The 16,258-nt window shown below is 37.0% G+C and overlaps 1 protein-coding gene across 6 annotated transcripts in view; it reads right to left on the reverse strand.

Moving 5' to 3' along the window:
* The window catches only part of brd4 (bromodomain containing 4), a 34,900-nt gene that overhangs the window by 10,707 nt on the left and 7,935 nt on the right, over nt 1-16,258 (reverse strand). For 2 of the 6 annotated variants that reach the window (XM_038287959.1, XM_038287961.1), the window contains exons 1-3: nt 11,478-12,146; nt 1,460-1,841; nt 72-209 (exon numbers count right to left, since the gene is read on the reverse strand). In XM_038287959.1, coding sequence (XP_038143887.1) covers nt 72-209; nt 1,460-1,841; nt 11,478-11,563 — 606 coding nt within the window. In that variant the 5' untranslated portion in view covers nt 11,564-12,146. Of the gene's footprint in view, nt 1-71; nt 210-1,459; nt 1,842-11,477; nt 12,147-16,258 lie in introns of those variants that run through there. The other 4 variants (XM_038287962.1, XM_038287958.1, XM_038287964.1 and 1 more) reach the window with 2 other exon arrangements.

A 16,258-nucleotide genomic window follows, 5' to 3' on the forward strand; every position in this document is an offset into this window, starting at 1 on the left:
AATTGCAGTGACATCAAAATAATGGTTTTTAAAGTTATAGCAACAATTGCTCTTGTGTGAAACTAAGTTACCTTGTTGTATATATAGCAGTTGGTAAACATCGTGTTGAAGTCCTGAACACATTCTTGGGCATTCCAGTAGTAGCTGTTCTCAAGTCTTTTTTTGATTGTTCCCATGTCCATAGGTGTTTTAATTATAGTGTAGTAATCCTAAAAAAACAAACAAAACAAAAAATCAGTGTGTCAACAAGAAGCTCTAAAGGGCAACGTTCTGCACTTGATACAACAAAGCTGGTATTATTGGGTTTTAAACTAAAATTGAACTTAAGAATTGTAGGACTTAACTAATGGATTTATTTATTCATTACATTTAAGTATAAGTCATTAAATGCCAAAAGTTCACATTTTTCACATTTTTATAAGTTTACAAAACACACCGTGTATACTTTTTAGATGATGACCCATTTGCACAATGAAACTGATGTTTAGAATATTTCTTTATGATTTACATTTTTTAAACATGTATTATAGGAAGTTTTAAAGTAAGTAATTAGCAATAGTTTTACATTACAATACTTGCTAATGTTTAAAGGCTCAATCCGAGCTACAATAAAATAGGGATTGGGAAAATAAGAATCATCTATATTATCCAAAGACCAGGCTTTAAATGATTGAAAGCCATACCTTTAACCTGTCTTACATTTTCTACATCTATAAGTGAAAATGATCAAACCATGTAAAGAGTCGCACAACACCTGAAAGGACATGGTACGCGCTGCAATTAACAAATGACATATTGTCCTGCTTTTAATACAGAGATGACCTGTGACATGCGACTATGTAAATTAAATCAAATGTTTCAAGGAAAAATACTTTTTAATATCAGTAAGTATATAATTTCAATTACATAATGATAAATGCCTTATGCTTAAAAAAATAGAATTGGACCCTTAAGTTAACAACAATCTAAGTTCAACTTTTAAAAGTGCTAAAAATAATTACTAATACCTAATCTGCAGAAAAATATGAGCAACATATTTTATATTTATTGTGTTAAACATGACAAACAAAATAGTACTTTTGCATGATAAAAGCAAAGGTTTCTGAAATGTATTTTTTTGTACTATGTGGTGTTTTTAAAGAAAAATGTGTTCCTAAATTTTACATTAGAACGGGGATAAACTGTAATCAGGACATCTCTACAGCTGGCAATATTGACGTTTGTAACATGCGTCCAATGGTACAAACTGTTTAATTCAACAAACACTAAAACATTTTTAAATATTAACAAGAATACTGACCATGATCTGCATTCATCAGCAAATGAAACAAAACAGTAAAATAATTTGCAGTTACAGTGCAGAAGTAAGAACATACTAAGAGTCTCATGGGAGCCTGCATTGGAAAAATTTTGGGTCAGTGAGATAAAATGCACACATAAAAGAGCAGGTCGTACTCACAGGCAGGTTGAGTTTAACGGCATCCACCGGTGAATGAAAAGGCCAGGCATACTGGTGCTTCCACAGGGTTTTTACCACCGCTTTAAGTAGGTACTGCAGCTGATTGGTCTGGCGCTTTGGCCTGTTGGGATTGAAGTACTCCGGGGGCGGGGGATTGCCCATTTGCTGAGTCTGCCCCTGGCTGCTGCCTGACATCTGTGCAGTTTCCAGACCGTCTCCCATTCTGACGGGGTTAGGCGTAGGCTCAGGTCCCGGAGCGGGAACTGGAGCAAAAGTAGGGGCAAGGGTGGTGGTGTTGGCTGAACACCAATTTAGTCTTGGCCCCGGCACAGATTCCACTGACAGAGCATTACTGATCCCATTGCACTCCTCACTGGAATCTCTGGAAAAAAAATAAAAATAATAAGGCATTGGACTGTCATTCACATGTCTTAGCCATCAAAATACTCAATTAACAACACAGCATAAATCTGATATCTAGATAAACACAGATGCACAAGCAGAAACAATTATCAGAGACCATTACTCACATATTTACTTTAAGGTGCGTCTAATTAAACTCTACAAAGCCAATTTAGCTTTGTAGAGGAATGGTAACTCGAAACGAGAACAGATTCAACATAGGTTGTAAAATGTTTAATGTATAGAAAAGCTGTATTTTGAAAAGCTATGCTGTAATTAGAAAAGCTATGCTGTAATTAGAAACTTATTCCAACATATCCTGTATTCCAAATGTGTTTCCGGTTAAAAGAGCTGTGTTTGTTTATTTCCGATTTCAAGAAAAAGAAAAGAAGTGTTCAACATTGAGAAGGAGCTCAATCATGTTTGTGGCGATTTACATGAGAGGTCACTTCATTATCTGGACACCCAATTTTCATTTGATGAAAGTTTTGAAATCATCAGGAAACGTTCGGGAATGTAAGAGATCCTATACTTCTCTTATAGCTATTTTTCCTACTGAAAACTTGGACACAAGCTGCATGATCTAAAATTAAATGAATATTTTTACAACAAAATTAGGAACTTGTTCTTGAATCGAATCCAAAATGGCCATGCAATTTTAGCCCACCTATGGACTATATATAAATGATTGTCACCAATCTTTTCAAAAGAAAGGGTCAGAAAAGAAAATGATAAACCAAGGCTCAACTGTAACAGGTAAAGAACAAGACTCATTCTGAGTCACATTACAACACTGTCACAAGTGTAAAACCTGTGAAATTTAGATTTAATTTTGGGAGTAAACTTCCATTTTGAAAGATCTAGATTTTTTGAATATGGTAAAAGAATCTGAAGCTCACAATCAGTTGCAAATTAAAAGTCCTGACATGTAGTTTGCAGTAGACGGTAAGAACTTTATAATACATTTAGGCTAACAAGATCAGGAAGATTCATGTCCAGTGGTAATATGTAAGCTTACAACTTGTAGGTTTGACTTTTTTCCAATTATTGTAAGCATAAAGAACAAAATTTTAAATTATATCAAGCCAATATGCAAAAAAAAAATAACCCACAACAAATGCTATTGATAATGTTTGCTTTAAATAACTTCAAATCTCAACTGTACTCCTGCAGGCTCCAATTTAAGAAAGCAGTACAGAAGAAAGTAGGAATTTGTACCTCATAAGGTCTTAAAAACGTCTATATTAAATTTGAGCAGATGTCAAAAATAGTTAGAATATTACATTCACTAGTCAGGGTTTGAACACGTAAACCATTTAGTCTAGTGTGAAGAAGTGAAAGAAAAATGTGTTGACAGCTAAAAATTGATGATAAAAATGATAAATAAAAAATAAAGATACCAAATAATTATTTCAGACAGGTGAATCTGATTACAGCCAGTTTGCAGAGGCTAGACAAAAACCTCTCAATTCAATAGGCTATAAGCTCTTACATGTCATACTTTCAATAAATGATCAGTAGTAGATCTTCAAGTGTTTTGATCATATTATCATCCAAACATGGATTTGGGAGCGGATGGGGTTGCAAAATGTGTCTGACACGGTGACACATGATAAGAAAGGAGCAAATCAAAGCTTTGGAATGGCTAAGTTGGTTGTTGGAGCTGCCATTCTGTTAGGATATTGGGATTAAAAGCAAACAATTATTCATTCAAGCACATGAATCTGTATGCTTGCATCTGGTTTGGAGTAAATTAACCAGGCGACGCAAAATGTAATGTCATACTTTGATGTTATGCCTGGCTGTAATAAACAGGAAGTAGATCTAGCAAACTAGTGTCGACCACAAATCAGCAACGGAGTGAGGTTCTAATGAATGTGTTGCAATCAGGCAAGTTCTACCTACTTTGCAAGTTTTACTTACTTTACTTTATCATGCCAGCTATTATTGGCAATAATACATACTATCAGAGAAAAGTAATTCTAATGCTTGTATTTAGGGTAGGAGACTGGCTATAGAAACAGCTGATAGGTCATTTAAGGTAAATGCTCAGTATGTCAGACAGATCTGTTCTCCTAATCAATGTTTTATTTTCAAAAAAGTTAATAATTACTTCAAGCCTAGATGAAAACATTGTTTTGCAAAATTTAGCAAGTTGATTGGAATTTGTCATTTCAACATATTCCAATACGATACTTAAAATTGTGCACGAAAAAAAAATACTGTTTATATATATGTATATATCAAGAGAGAGATCAAAAAATGTCATGATGAAAAAATACAGATAAAGTGGTAAGGATATTTTTCCATTTCATGTTTTAATTATATAACAGAATGCTACCATGTGATCATAAGTCAACGACCAACTCCACACGGTGCAATCCTTACCAGCCTCCAAAAAACACATTACAAGCTGACTCAACACGAAAGCATTCTCCTAACAATAGTCAGATAATGAAATCAACAAGTAACAGGGAAATAAAGTTTAACAAGATTAAACCGATAGATCAATTAAAATCTGAAAAAACAGTTCTGAAAACAAAAAGGCTTGTGAACTGATGGACTATTTGGTAACCTACTTGAAAGTAAGCACCCAGTTCAAGATCTGCCTAATCAGTAACAAAAACAAACAAAGTATATATCTTTTAGATGATCTGTAATTTCTCTGCTACATTATTTTACAGTTCATTCATAATTGCACTCATGTGACGTCACTGCTCCATGATAGCATACATGTGATGCTAGGTGTCACCAATCAAAAATACATGAGGAATATTCCATGCCAATGCCGGTTAACAAATCAAATTTTAGAGCTAAACAACATACTTTATTGACTTTGCTTTACTGTGGTTGTGATCTGGTGATTGCTGAATGCTGAGAACTTGATTCTTTGGGTCATGGCTCTCAGAGATTATAAATGATTCAGAGCAGAATTTGCTTTTGATGTTTAAATTTACCCATTCTGAGTTTTGATATAATTTGCTTGTTTTTGTCTCTGGTTGGGTGGGAATGGCTGCTTTTCCTTTATATCTCAGTGGAAACTTGATTGAAAGAACTAATGTCTCATCATCGGGATTTGCTCCGTGATCAGAGGAAATGTTACTTGGCGCAGAACAGTGGTGAAAATTGGAAGTTCAGTTTAATATAATCCAGTCTGTGAATAGTTCCGTCTGAAATGAATGAAAATAGTTGTTTTAATGGTTATAGAGTCAGATATGTGGCGGTAATGTTTGGTTTATCCAAAGGTTTTTATCTGTTACTGTGTAAATGAGTTTGGCTGTAATTTAAGGACAGATTCTAATATATCTGCAGAGTGGGAACAATAAATCTGATAGGAGTTTCATTTTTTTATTGTTGTTTTGCACAATATGCTTAACTAAGTATTTTTTGTTGTTGAATATTAGAGATTTGGCAGATATATTTTGTAGATACATTGTTTAGATTTACTTACATATTTCTAACCCTTTTATAGAATAGAATAGAAAATCCCTTCATTGTCCCACAATGGGCAGATTTACAGCAACAGAAAGATTATTGAAATGGTCACACAAATGTGGACCTTAGAAAAAATGTATAAGAATAACATAATAGGGAAGAGTTAAAATATAAAAAATAAAATTCTGTAAAGTGTTTTAACAATATAAAACTGGAGAATTGATAACCAATATGCAGCTTTGGACATTTTTACAGTAATTAGAAAATAGCAGCAACATCAGAGATGTGCAGAATGACAGCAGCAGGTTATTTAACTGACTAAGGTTTCTATCATTACATTTGATTTGATTTGTTCCTGCTCCCGGTGGTTGGAACCTTTATTCCACTCTGGATTCTTGTGAGTGTAGTCTTTGTTCACTTTAACTTAAAAAAAAAAAAAAATTAAATAAACAAACAGTTTTGAAAACTTCGGTTTTCATTCTTTTTCTGCTTTGTGTGTCAACTTTCACGGTTGCTAAGCAACAGAGCATACGCGGTAAAACCCGCCGAAGGGTAGACCTGGTCGAATTGACAGCCAAAACTCTTCCGGCCTCCTTATTTTCAAGGACTTCGAAGGATCCAGTCTAGGTAGACCGCGTCCTTGGAGGATGCAGCCCAGGTTTTCGAACAGAGCCTCTGATTAAGAACAGGGCTGCCTGCACTGACGCGGCTCAGGGATTACGTCACACGGAGCGTCGTGCGCAGTGAAATCAGGACATTTCCTCACTTTCTAAAAAAAAAACCCGGGACGCCCGGGACAGGACTTGAAATACGGATATGTCCCGGGAAATACGGACGTTTGGTCACCCTAAGCTATGGGCTACTACGGCTGTTTGTTTGTTTTGTCTTTATGTTTGATGTAGCAAAGTTTCTTTGTTATTAAGTCAGTGGAAGTGGTAATTGTCATGCATTTAATCACTGAGCAAGCCGTCCCTTCTGGGAAAATAAGACATCCATTCTAGCTTAATCGAACCACAGCTCTATGCATTGAAACAAGTTATTCACCACCCCTAAGTACAGTTTTAGCTGAAAACTGGCGTGGGAGGGATGGATGACAGACGGAGACCCCAGTTTCACGAAAAGTGGAAGGCAGCGCCGGGCAACTTACGCCACCGTTTGCGGATGGATTGTTGATGCTTGGACTACGTGTCTGCTGGCACTGTTGTTTGAGCTTTCGCAAAAGCCGGCATCATTTCCAAGGAGCCGCCCGGCACGGAAAAGTGACTCTGATAGCGAAGAGGGGGAAATTGGCATGTCTGATTTAGCGCAGCTGTTTAATTCAGAAACAGAGGATGATGACTTTGATGGGTTTGATTAATACTTTGTAATAAATACATGAATAAAGCCCAATGTTACTCAGTTTTGCTCCCGCTCTATTTTTCCACCTGAAAACTTAATTCAACAGCAGCCTCTGGCCGGGTCGCCTCCTCGCGGTTCACGCGGCGGCTGGTAGGTGTTTTTCATCTAAATAATCTAAACTGCAGGCACCAGGATAATAAAAGCGAACATTTTCTGTCGGCAGGTTTCAGGATTTTAAGTTAATTTATGCGTCAATAAACTGTTTCAGAGGAGTGATCACAGCGCTCTGTGTCATCAGTGATGTGTCTGTCTCACGGCCAGCTCCCAGGTTTGATGAATACTTTGTAATAAATACATGAATAAAGAACAATCATACTCAGTTTTGCTCCCGCTCTATTTTTAAATACGCAGTAGAGGTATTTAAAGGTAGTAGAGGACATGTACCTCTATATAAAAAACGCGCCCTATAGTCTGGTGCGCCTTATGTGTGTGTTAAATACAGAAATGGCACACATAACTGAGACTGCGCATTTTAGTATGGTGCGACTTATGGTCGTGAAAATACGGTATGTATATCTCCAACAGGACATCTCAGAAATATTAGGTCAATGACAAGCCACCAGATTGCGGCTTACTGTCCAGGACCTTAGTTATGTCCTGGTCACGATGTGGGAGGCGGGCATGCAATCTTTATCCAGCAAGATTTTTTTCCGCCCCAATTTAAACCTGATGGGTTTGTAATGATTTGTTAACAAATTTAGATTCATTTCGCCTTTACTGATGCAACTATCACTTAGGTGTTCCACAACATGTCTAATTAACTAAAGTTATGTTTAGTAAAACACACAGTTGTATATGTATGTATGTATATGTATATATATATATCTATATATATATAGATATATATATATCTATATATCTATATCTATATATATATATATATATATATATATATATATATGTATAAAAAACAATACTTTTAGATATTTTTTATTTTATTTTTTTAATTATCAATTATTACATATTTTCATAAGGGGGCCAAAACTGAAAAAAACAAAACAAAAAGTGTGCTTTTCAAGTTTTATGTAAAACCTAACCGATTGTCAGTATATGGTACGGTAACTTTATATCCAAAGTGGAGATGAAACATGAAATCTACTAGTGATGGACATTGGTGTCTGCTCAGTCAAAAATAAAAAATACAAGCCTATTTACATCAGTGAAAGCAGCACACTTTATTCACTATCAGGTCACCCTGACAGGAACAGTGTGTGTTACTATGGGAAAAATAAATCACTAAAGTATGGGAGTAAAGCATCACTTAAGTATTTAAAATTGACCTTAGGGCAGCACTAAAGGTAAAAGAGGATTGTGGAAAAGAAACATTTACTACAGTTGTATGTCAACCACTACTTTTGAAGGGAATTCGAGGCATGTTTCATAAGATTATTGACCTTTTTGAAAGAAATATTTTAAGAACAAAAGAAAAATTCTGTTCATAAGTTGGATTCCATATGACCCATGACTAAAAGCATATAATGTTAGATAGAAAAAAAATGGGCAGTATGATTGCTACTGTGACCAATGTCTGACATTTATGCTTAATAGGCAAGACATGAGTGGTTTTGCTACCGTCTCCTTTCAGTATCCTCTTCTCCCCATCTACAGCATCAAACTGTAACCGAGACTCGTCCTAAACCCTTATGATTTTTAATATCACAAGCCCAACTGTAAAACAGAGGAAAACACAAGTATTGAGGTAAAGATGCTCCATTTTTATTTTGCCTATTAATTATAGGGTTGTGAATGGGCAAGAATAGTGATACAGATCATGATACGTGTAATGATACGATTTATCCCAAGTCATTACAAAGATGATACGTTGCAATTTGTATAATATTAGGCTCTGAAAAACTTCATGAGATCTAGATGTTTATCTCCCACAGCTTGTGCTGATGAGCTGAGTAATAGGGTCTAGGGCAGTGTGCTGCCAACTATTGGCTGGAGGTCCAAGAGTTATACTATATTTAGAAGAAATATTCCAATATTTGACCAACACATTTCTTTCTTACACTCAAAATTTTAATGACACTTGATTTGGCTTAGGAAGTTATTCAGAATACTCGCACTGAAGTTTAGGCCCAACTCCACATTTAATACACAGATACTGATGTTTGTGATTCTGATTCAGATAAATGCATAATAATATGTTAAATTATGTCTCTCAGACATAAACGTAAATTATGTAATTATGTGATTTCTTTAACGATAGTTAAAATCTGTATCATACATTAATCTCTTATAAAACAGTGTGGCACTGTATCGGATTTTAATTATAATACTAAACAGCGGGGCACACCAGAGGGTGCTTAGGAATTTCATACAAAAATAATGAAACTATGAGCTTTAATCTGTCTTGCAATTGAATGAAGAATACACGACAGAACTCGTTTTAGCTGGATTTGATCTGTATTATTACAAAGTTTCATTACCCTGGGGATCTCATTGTTGTTTTGGATTGTTTTGTTTTACCACACACCACTTATAACCATTAAATTTCCACCCATTAAGAAATAAAAATTAAATTTTTTGTAACTCACTTTTAAAAAGTATACCACAATAACCCAATATATTTATCGTCTGTTTGGAGCTTAAATAAAACAGTGACTGAATATTGGCCACAAAATCTCTGATAATTGTATGTCTAATTTTATGATTCCACTTAAAAAAAATCTTAATAGTGATTACAGTTTTTAACCATCCTGCAGAAGAATACAAGTATTATCTCCTGTATCATGCCTTTGGGTGTTTTTATATTAACATAATTTTATCTAAAAAGAAATAAGGTATTTGTTGTGAACATGAAAGAAATTCCCCTTGTGTTGCCTACAAGCACTTATGTGTTACTCCATGAGGTCACAGCAACTCAAATAAGCAAAACATGAGTCATAGAACGAACAGGAAAAGGCAAGACTCATGTTCCCTCTTTATAATTCAATTCCCAGCAGGTTAGGATAAGAAAGCCAAACCCTTTAATGAAGCAGAAATATATTTCTACTATTTCCATACACAATTCAACTCCTTCTGAACCCATTCACCCACCACTACCACCAACAACCTTAAGCAGGAGGTAGGCTTTTGGCTTTAAGTTTTGATTAAGCCACTTTCAGCTTAAGATCCACGTTCATATAATACATTACAAAATACCGTCCTCTACCCATTATTCCAAAGAATAGCGTATCCCCTATTTTAAGTATTTTAAGTATCATCAGTTAGAATTAGGGCTGCAACAACGAATCGATAAAATCGATAAAAATCGACTTTTAAAAGCGTTGGCAACGAATTTAATCATCGATTAGTTGTGTCGCGCGATTAATGCGTCATCCGCCGCCGCCGTCATCCGGGGGAAGAAAAAAAAATATGGCGGAGCGAGTCAGCGCCGCAGTTGCAGTGTTGCCAACTCAGCGACTTTTCAGACCCCTCCAGCGACTATTTTTCAAAAAAGCGACTAGCGACAAATCTGGCGACTTTTTACGGTGTCACTGGTGGCTTTTGCCTGCCGTGGGGCGCCTCCCCCATCCCAACGCCTTTCTCCCTCTCCCACAGGAATCCCTCTCAGCGCGGCAGTCAGAGCCGCAGGATTTTAGTGAGGAGTTTACCCTCAGCGTCCAGACTGCAAATGAAGCGCGCATGCGCCGGGATTGACGGCGCAAATTGATCACAATAATTAAAATAGCCTGCGCTTTGTAAAGTGAAAAAAGTGATAACATGCAACTTTTTTCAAAAGAAATTAACATGGCACGGAAGCACCACTGTTATGACGCAGCACCTGAAAAGAAAACACTTTGGAGCCTTCGATGGCAGTGAAGAGAGCTGATCAGCAGGATGAGTAACCATGTTTGTTTGGTTTTAAAGTGGGAAAACGTAACGTTAGTTTCTCAGGTAGCTCATCTGATGCTTTCCTTACCTTGTTAGTAGGTTACAGACAGGGATATGGTTGGCTACTTATTTTACTTTTAATCTCATTTACATTTGTTTAAGCAGCGTTTATATTTTCTTTATAAATAAATTAACTTGCAAATTATGAGGGCAAGGCTTTTAAAGTTTAAATCTTCTGGCAAAGATAAAGAAAAGAAGATCCTGCAATTTATGGAAGTAAAGCAGAACAAAATCCAGCAAGATCAGTAATATGTCAATTAATTATCTGCCACATTCCCATGTAAATATCTGTCTTTGGAGGATGTGTTTTTTTACCACCCCTAGTTCTCTCATTTTTATTCCAAATACAATTTATAATTTGAATCACAGGGCTATTTTTATCTCTATGGTTCAGTATTTTCTCAAGCAGCAACTTTAACTGCTATACTTTCCTGTCTTAAAAGGCAGAACTCTTCTAGTCTAAAAAAAACTCATTTCTTGAAATGGGGGGGCCTATTGTTGAACCCCTTAGGGGCTTTAAAAAACAAAAATGCCTGTCTCTTTTTGCGCTTTATGAACCAAAGTAGCCTATATTTTGTGGATGTACAGCTACATTTCTCATGTAAGTTTGCGTAGTTTTTACACAAACATTTATTTTTCATATTGCACCAGTACAGTTAATGAGCAACCTGTACTTGTGTGCTTGTTTGTTCTGTCTAAAATGTTTATTTTGGAATAAAGAGGTTAATATAAAAATTTTTTTTTTGTCCGATTCATCGATTAATCGAAAAAATAATCGGCCGATTCATCGATTTTTTAAATAATCGTTAGTTGCAGCCCTAGTTAGAATATTTTGGCTCAGTTATGATCAGTTTTTAACATATCTGAAATGTTTTCTGGTGAGTCCTCAGCCACATAACATTACCTTTTCACAGAGACTGAATGTGCAATTTTTTCCAGCAGGGCGTCCAGTTTTTGAAAATCCAGTAAATCATTTGACTTGGAATGCATCTTGTCAGATATCAGTTCCACCAAACAGAAACAGAAACCAAAAAAAAAAAAAACACCACAGACGAACTAGTGAGAAGTTACTTTTTCTTCTCGGTTATTCCAAACCCATTCATTCCTCAAGCTAAGGGATTTGTTCTCAAGTCCCAAAAAACATGGTGTGTAATCCTTTATGTAGACCAGGAAGTGTGTAAGAGGTAAAAATGGTTGCTCCAGGAAAGAAGCACAGACTGGAAACAGTATGGCCAGGCAGGAAGGAGAGGCTGTTGGAAACCTACAGCCAGCAGGCTCTGTTAGCTGTGTGAACCGGTCCTCTCTCTACCCCATCCCCCTCTCGGCAGTACAACAGCCCAGTTGCTACAGGCTCTTCGCTCCATTGTGTGTCCTCTCTGGGGCCTCCCCCAAAAGAGTGGACACATCCAAAAAGCAAGATGTGTATAAAGAAGAAAAGCAGAAAATAAGATCCGAAAGAGTACTCCAGAAAGATCCTGAGGTCGTATTTTATTCCACTACCTCATGTTCAGGCTCTCTCTCTCACTGCTAGACCAGCATGCAGTTACTCAACAGTAAAAATGGCTCTACCGCTTCCTCATTCAGCCAGCCTCTGCCCACACACCCTCCCTCTCTCCTACGCTCATTCCACCCCTCCCCTCTCCCCATCAATAGCTCGAGTTTCTTCCTCTCCCTCCTTCTGTGAGTTACACCTTCAACACCCCTCCCCCTTCTTGTCTTCTCTGTCCATTTCATTATGCCCCACCCCCAAACACACTTTGGAAGTTTTGTTTATAACTTCCACCTTGTACTCCAGCATTCCAACATCTACCTCTACGGCTGAGTTATTATAATAGAGATATTCATACAATTACTGAGAATATGCAAATAATAATAATTATAAAAACACATGTTGTCAATAAGAAGACATGACTTGACTTACATCTGTAACTATTTCTTGAAATGAGGTGGTGTGCAAGTATTAATCTACATTCAAAAACTGAATTTCTGTATAGTAAAAGTTACATTTTTTTTCCAGTTTGAGCAGCTCATCTAAGGCCTTTTACACCTTTTAAGAAAGTACTTTATAGATTTTAATAAATTCAAGTTCTAGTCCTTTACACAAGTATTATTATTTCATTTATTGTAGCTCTTGTCTATCTCACCTTCTATGGCTCCTGATGAAAGAAAATATCCCCTGGCACTTTTTACTTTCAATAGCAATGTAGTTTTAGAAGAAAATTATGTATGTTACACTATGTATGTTAAATTTCACAAATCAGTTGGCCAAAGATTGAAATCAGCCAATATGTCTGATAGACTCTCATCAGCAACTGACATGTTAAACAAAAGAACAAATGTTTTCCTTTCAGTTCATGAGGTTTAATAAAGTTATAATCTGTAAAGGGCTATTTTATCATGCTCTTATGTCATCTGTACATTGCATCTAATTTTTCCAGTCTGTAAATTGCTTTTTCTTCCTTTCTTAACTCTGTACTGTTATGTGCAATGCTAATACTTCCACTACAAAACCATAAAAAGTAAAACATATATCAGTTATTTTAGTCAACAAAGTTGAAATAAAGCTATATCTGCTATGCTAAAGCGGAAAATAGAGAAAAAATACTGCAAGTCAAACAGCTATAGTAATGTATTAATTCCAGTTCAGGGCATTTTCAATGATCACCATTAAAGGTAGATAACAAATTTAAAAGCTAAAGACTTTTCTGTCTTTCACATATACCCCGTTTACACTACCCTTAAAAAACTGAGCCGAGACCGGTCCGAGCTCAGTAACTGAGATAACTTGTCGTGTGTGAACGGAAACAACCTGAACTGAACCGAGATAAACATAACCGGACCGCGCTAACTGCAGACCAGTTCCTGAGGTGGGTTCGGCTCGGTTTTTTTCCTGGCTCGGTTCTCTGATAACAAGAGCGCATGAGCAGAACGCGTCATCGCCGACTGGCTGAACATGCCGATTCACACTCCATTCCAGAAAGTCGGCTTCCCAAAAGCCGACTTTCTCAAGTACATCCGCGCAAGGTTGCCGTCTTCGCCTGACCCACCGCAAACACGGAAGTACAGCAATAATAATCAAGCATAACTTTCTGAATGTGACGGGCGCCGCCATTTTGATTTGCTTGATTCCCTCCTCCTTCGTCTTCTTCTTCTTGGGTTTTACGGCGGTTGACAAACAGTGTTTGGTGCATTACCGCCAACAGCTGCTTGAGTCCCTCCTTCAATCCTAGCAGTAATACCGCACATCGTCACTAGGAGGCGAGGAGTCGAGGCGTCGAGATAACCGAGATGAGTGTGACGTGTGAACGGTCGTCAAAACTGAGCTTGGCCTGGTTACCGATCCAAGCTCGGACCGGTCTCGGCCTGGATCGGTTTTTCAAGGGTAGTGTAAATGGGGCTATATATGCCTTTACAGTAATATGACATGTAAAATGAGCTTTCCTTTATTTACCGCAGCTGCCTCATAAGACTCCATAAATCAGTTTATGAGAGAACGATTTGGTCTATATTCTCTTGGCGTTAGTAAGGCTATAGCTGCATAATATATCCAAAATGTATTTTCATCTTCATAACACCCTGTGCAATAAGCACAGCTCACAAAACTGGGTTAGCTGCTATAAATGGCTACCACAAATGTATATGTTGTAGGGCTGGGCGATTTTTACCGTTACCATCATTCAATACGATAACTGGCACAAATTTCCCATGTTGGTAAATAATTATGCCATTTTTCCAGTGTGCTCTAGTGGCTGGTATTTCCTTCACGTAACTCCACGGAACCAGTCAGAACCATAAACGAAGAGAATGGCATATGAGCCCCTAACACAGCTGTAAACGAAATAACATCAGTTAATCCTGTGGAGACGAGCAAGAGCAGAGATGAAGCTAAGTGTGCATAGAAAAAGTCGAGAGCGCGGTCATGCGTGTGACAGACCAGCTTTGAGCGAGGATGTGCGAGTTTAAACCATGCACATTGTTCTCAATGCATGCTCATTTCATTGGCACTAAAATTACGCCACAGATATTGAGCAAAAGAACACAAAATGCAAAGTTTGCCTGAAAAATGTCGGGACTACCCTAAGTAACAAATCCAACCTCCATCACCTAGAGCACAATCGCTCTGCTGAGTTCAAAGATGTGCAAAAGGCTCAGATACCTTTGCAGAAAAGCTTTTGCAAGAGAGGTAACACTTTACCCCTGTTCAATAAGACATTGCTGAATGTTTTAACCTGAATGGGTAAAAGACTTTAATATTTAATTGAAAGCAATATGTAATGTGATTTATTAAATAAATAAATAATAAATAGATCAGTTGCATTTCTTGCACATGCCTTTATTTCTGATAGAGGAGCCAGGGCATTTATTGTGCATTTATTATCGAGGTAAAACTGCGCAATTCATAGTGATAATGACTTGAGGTAATATTGCTTAGCCCTACTATGCTGTATATCGGTGTTTTATCAATCACACAGAAGATTGAAGTATTTGACCAGTCAATTCAATTTTAATTCAGTTCAATAGAGTTTATTTATATAGCAAATTCATTACACATCATCTCAAGGCACTTTACAGAGGAAGTTCAAACAGTTCATACAATCACATTGGTTCAGTTTCTATCTTAGGGAAACCAGGTGATTGCATCGGCTCATTGACTTGACAGCAATCCCACACACTTAGCATGCATGTAGCAACAGTGGAGGGGAAGAATTTATTTTTTCACAGAAAGAAACCGCCAGCAAAATCATTTGAAACCTTTCACGTATTGGACTGATTGGATAGATTACTTTTCATTAGATAGCTCCCTTCATAGATGCTGAGATGAAAGTTTAGTGAGAGTCTCAAAGACCGAGCCAACAGTGGACAAATGAGGAAAATATAGATGATGAAGAATTCATGGTTAAAAAAAAAAAACAACAACACAGCCCACCTGTTCTTTTGGATACATTTTGGTTTCAACAGAGACAATGTTCAAAAAACAAAGGTACTCTGCGAAACATAGCAAGCACTTGTAGCAAAAACAAACTGATCTCCATTGTTCCTTAAAGGAGAAGTTCGGTTTTTTACACTTTAAGCCCATTTTCTGTAGTGTCCAGGATGAAATCGAATGATCGACACCAAAAGTTTGACAATTGGTCCTGTCTCTGCTTTTTGGCTCATTTAGAATCCACCCCTGGCTGCTTTAGAATGGCTAGCATAGAGCATGTCCGATAATGTCCTTAAAACAACCTTAAACGTTCTTTTTTTAAAATATGCTACTCACCGTGTCGTCAGCGCTGTTCGATGACGTTCCAAAAAAAAGTTTCGTGAAGAAAAAACGTTCCTGTAGTGTTTTATTTAGCATTTTGTAAATCCCATTGAGTTCTGTAGGAATAGTCAATATTCCGCTGCCACCGGAAACGGAAATGGAGCCTGTTTACACAGTTGTAGTCTTTTCGCTTCACTCTGTGTACTCCGACGTCGAGAATCAAGAATCCACCTTTCGTATTCCATTTTCAGAGTTTTTTAAAGTGTTTAACAGAGACGTTAGCACCTCGACGTCGGAGTACACAGAGTGAAGCGAAAAGACTACAACTGTGTAAACAGGCCCCATTTCCGGTTCCGGTGGCAGCGGAATATTGACGATTCCTACAGAACTCAATGGGATTTACAAAATGCTAAATAAAACACTACAGGAACGTTTTTTCT

The sequence above is a fragment of the Cyprinodon tularosa genome, unplaced genomic scaffold (assembly GCF_016077235.1).
Source record: "Cyprinodon tularosa strain WSP-4 unplaced genomic scaffold, ASM1607723v1 ctg246, whole genome shotgun sequence".
Taxonomy (NCBI): Eukaryota; Metazoa; Chordata; class Actinopteri; order Cyprinodontiformes; family Cyprinodontidae; genus Cyprinodon; species Cyprinodon tularosa.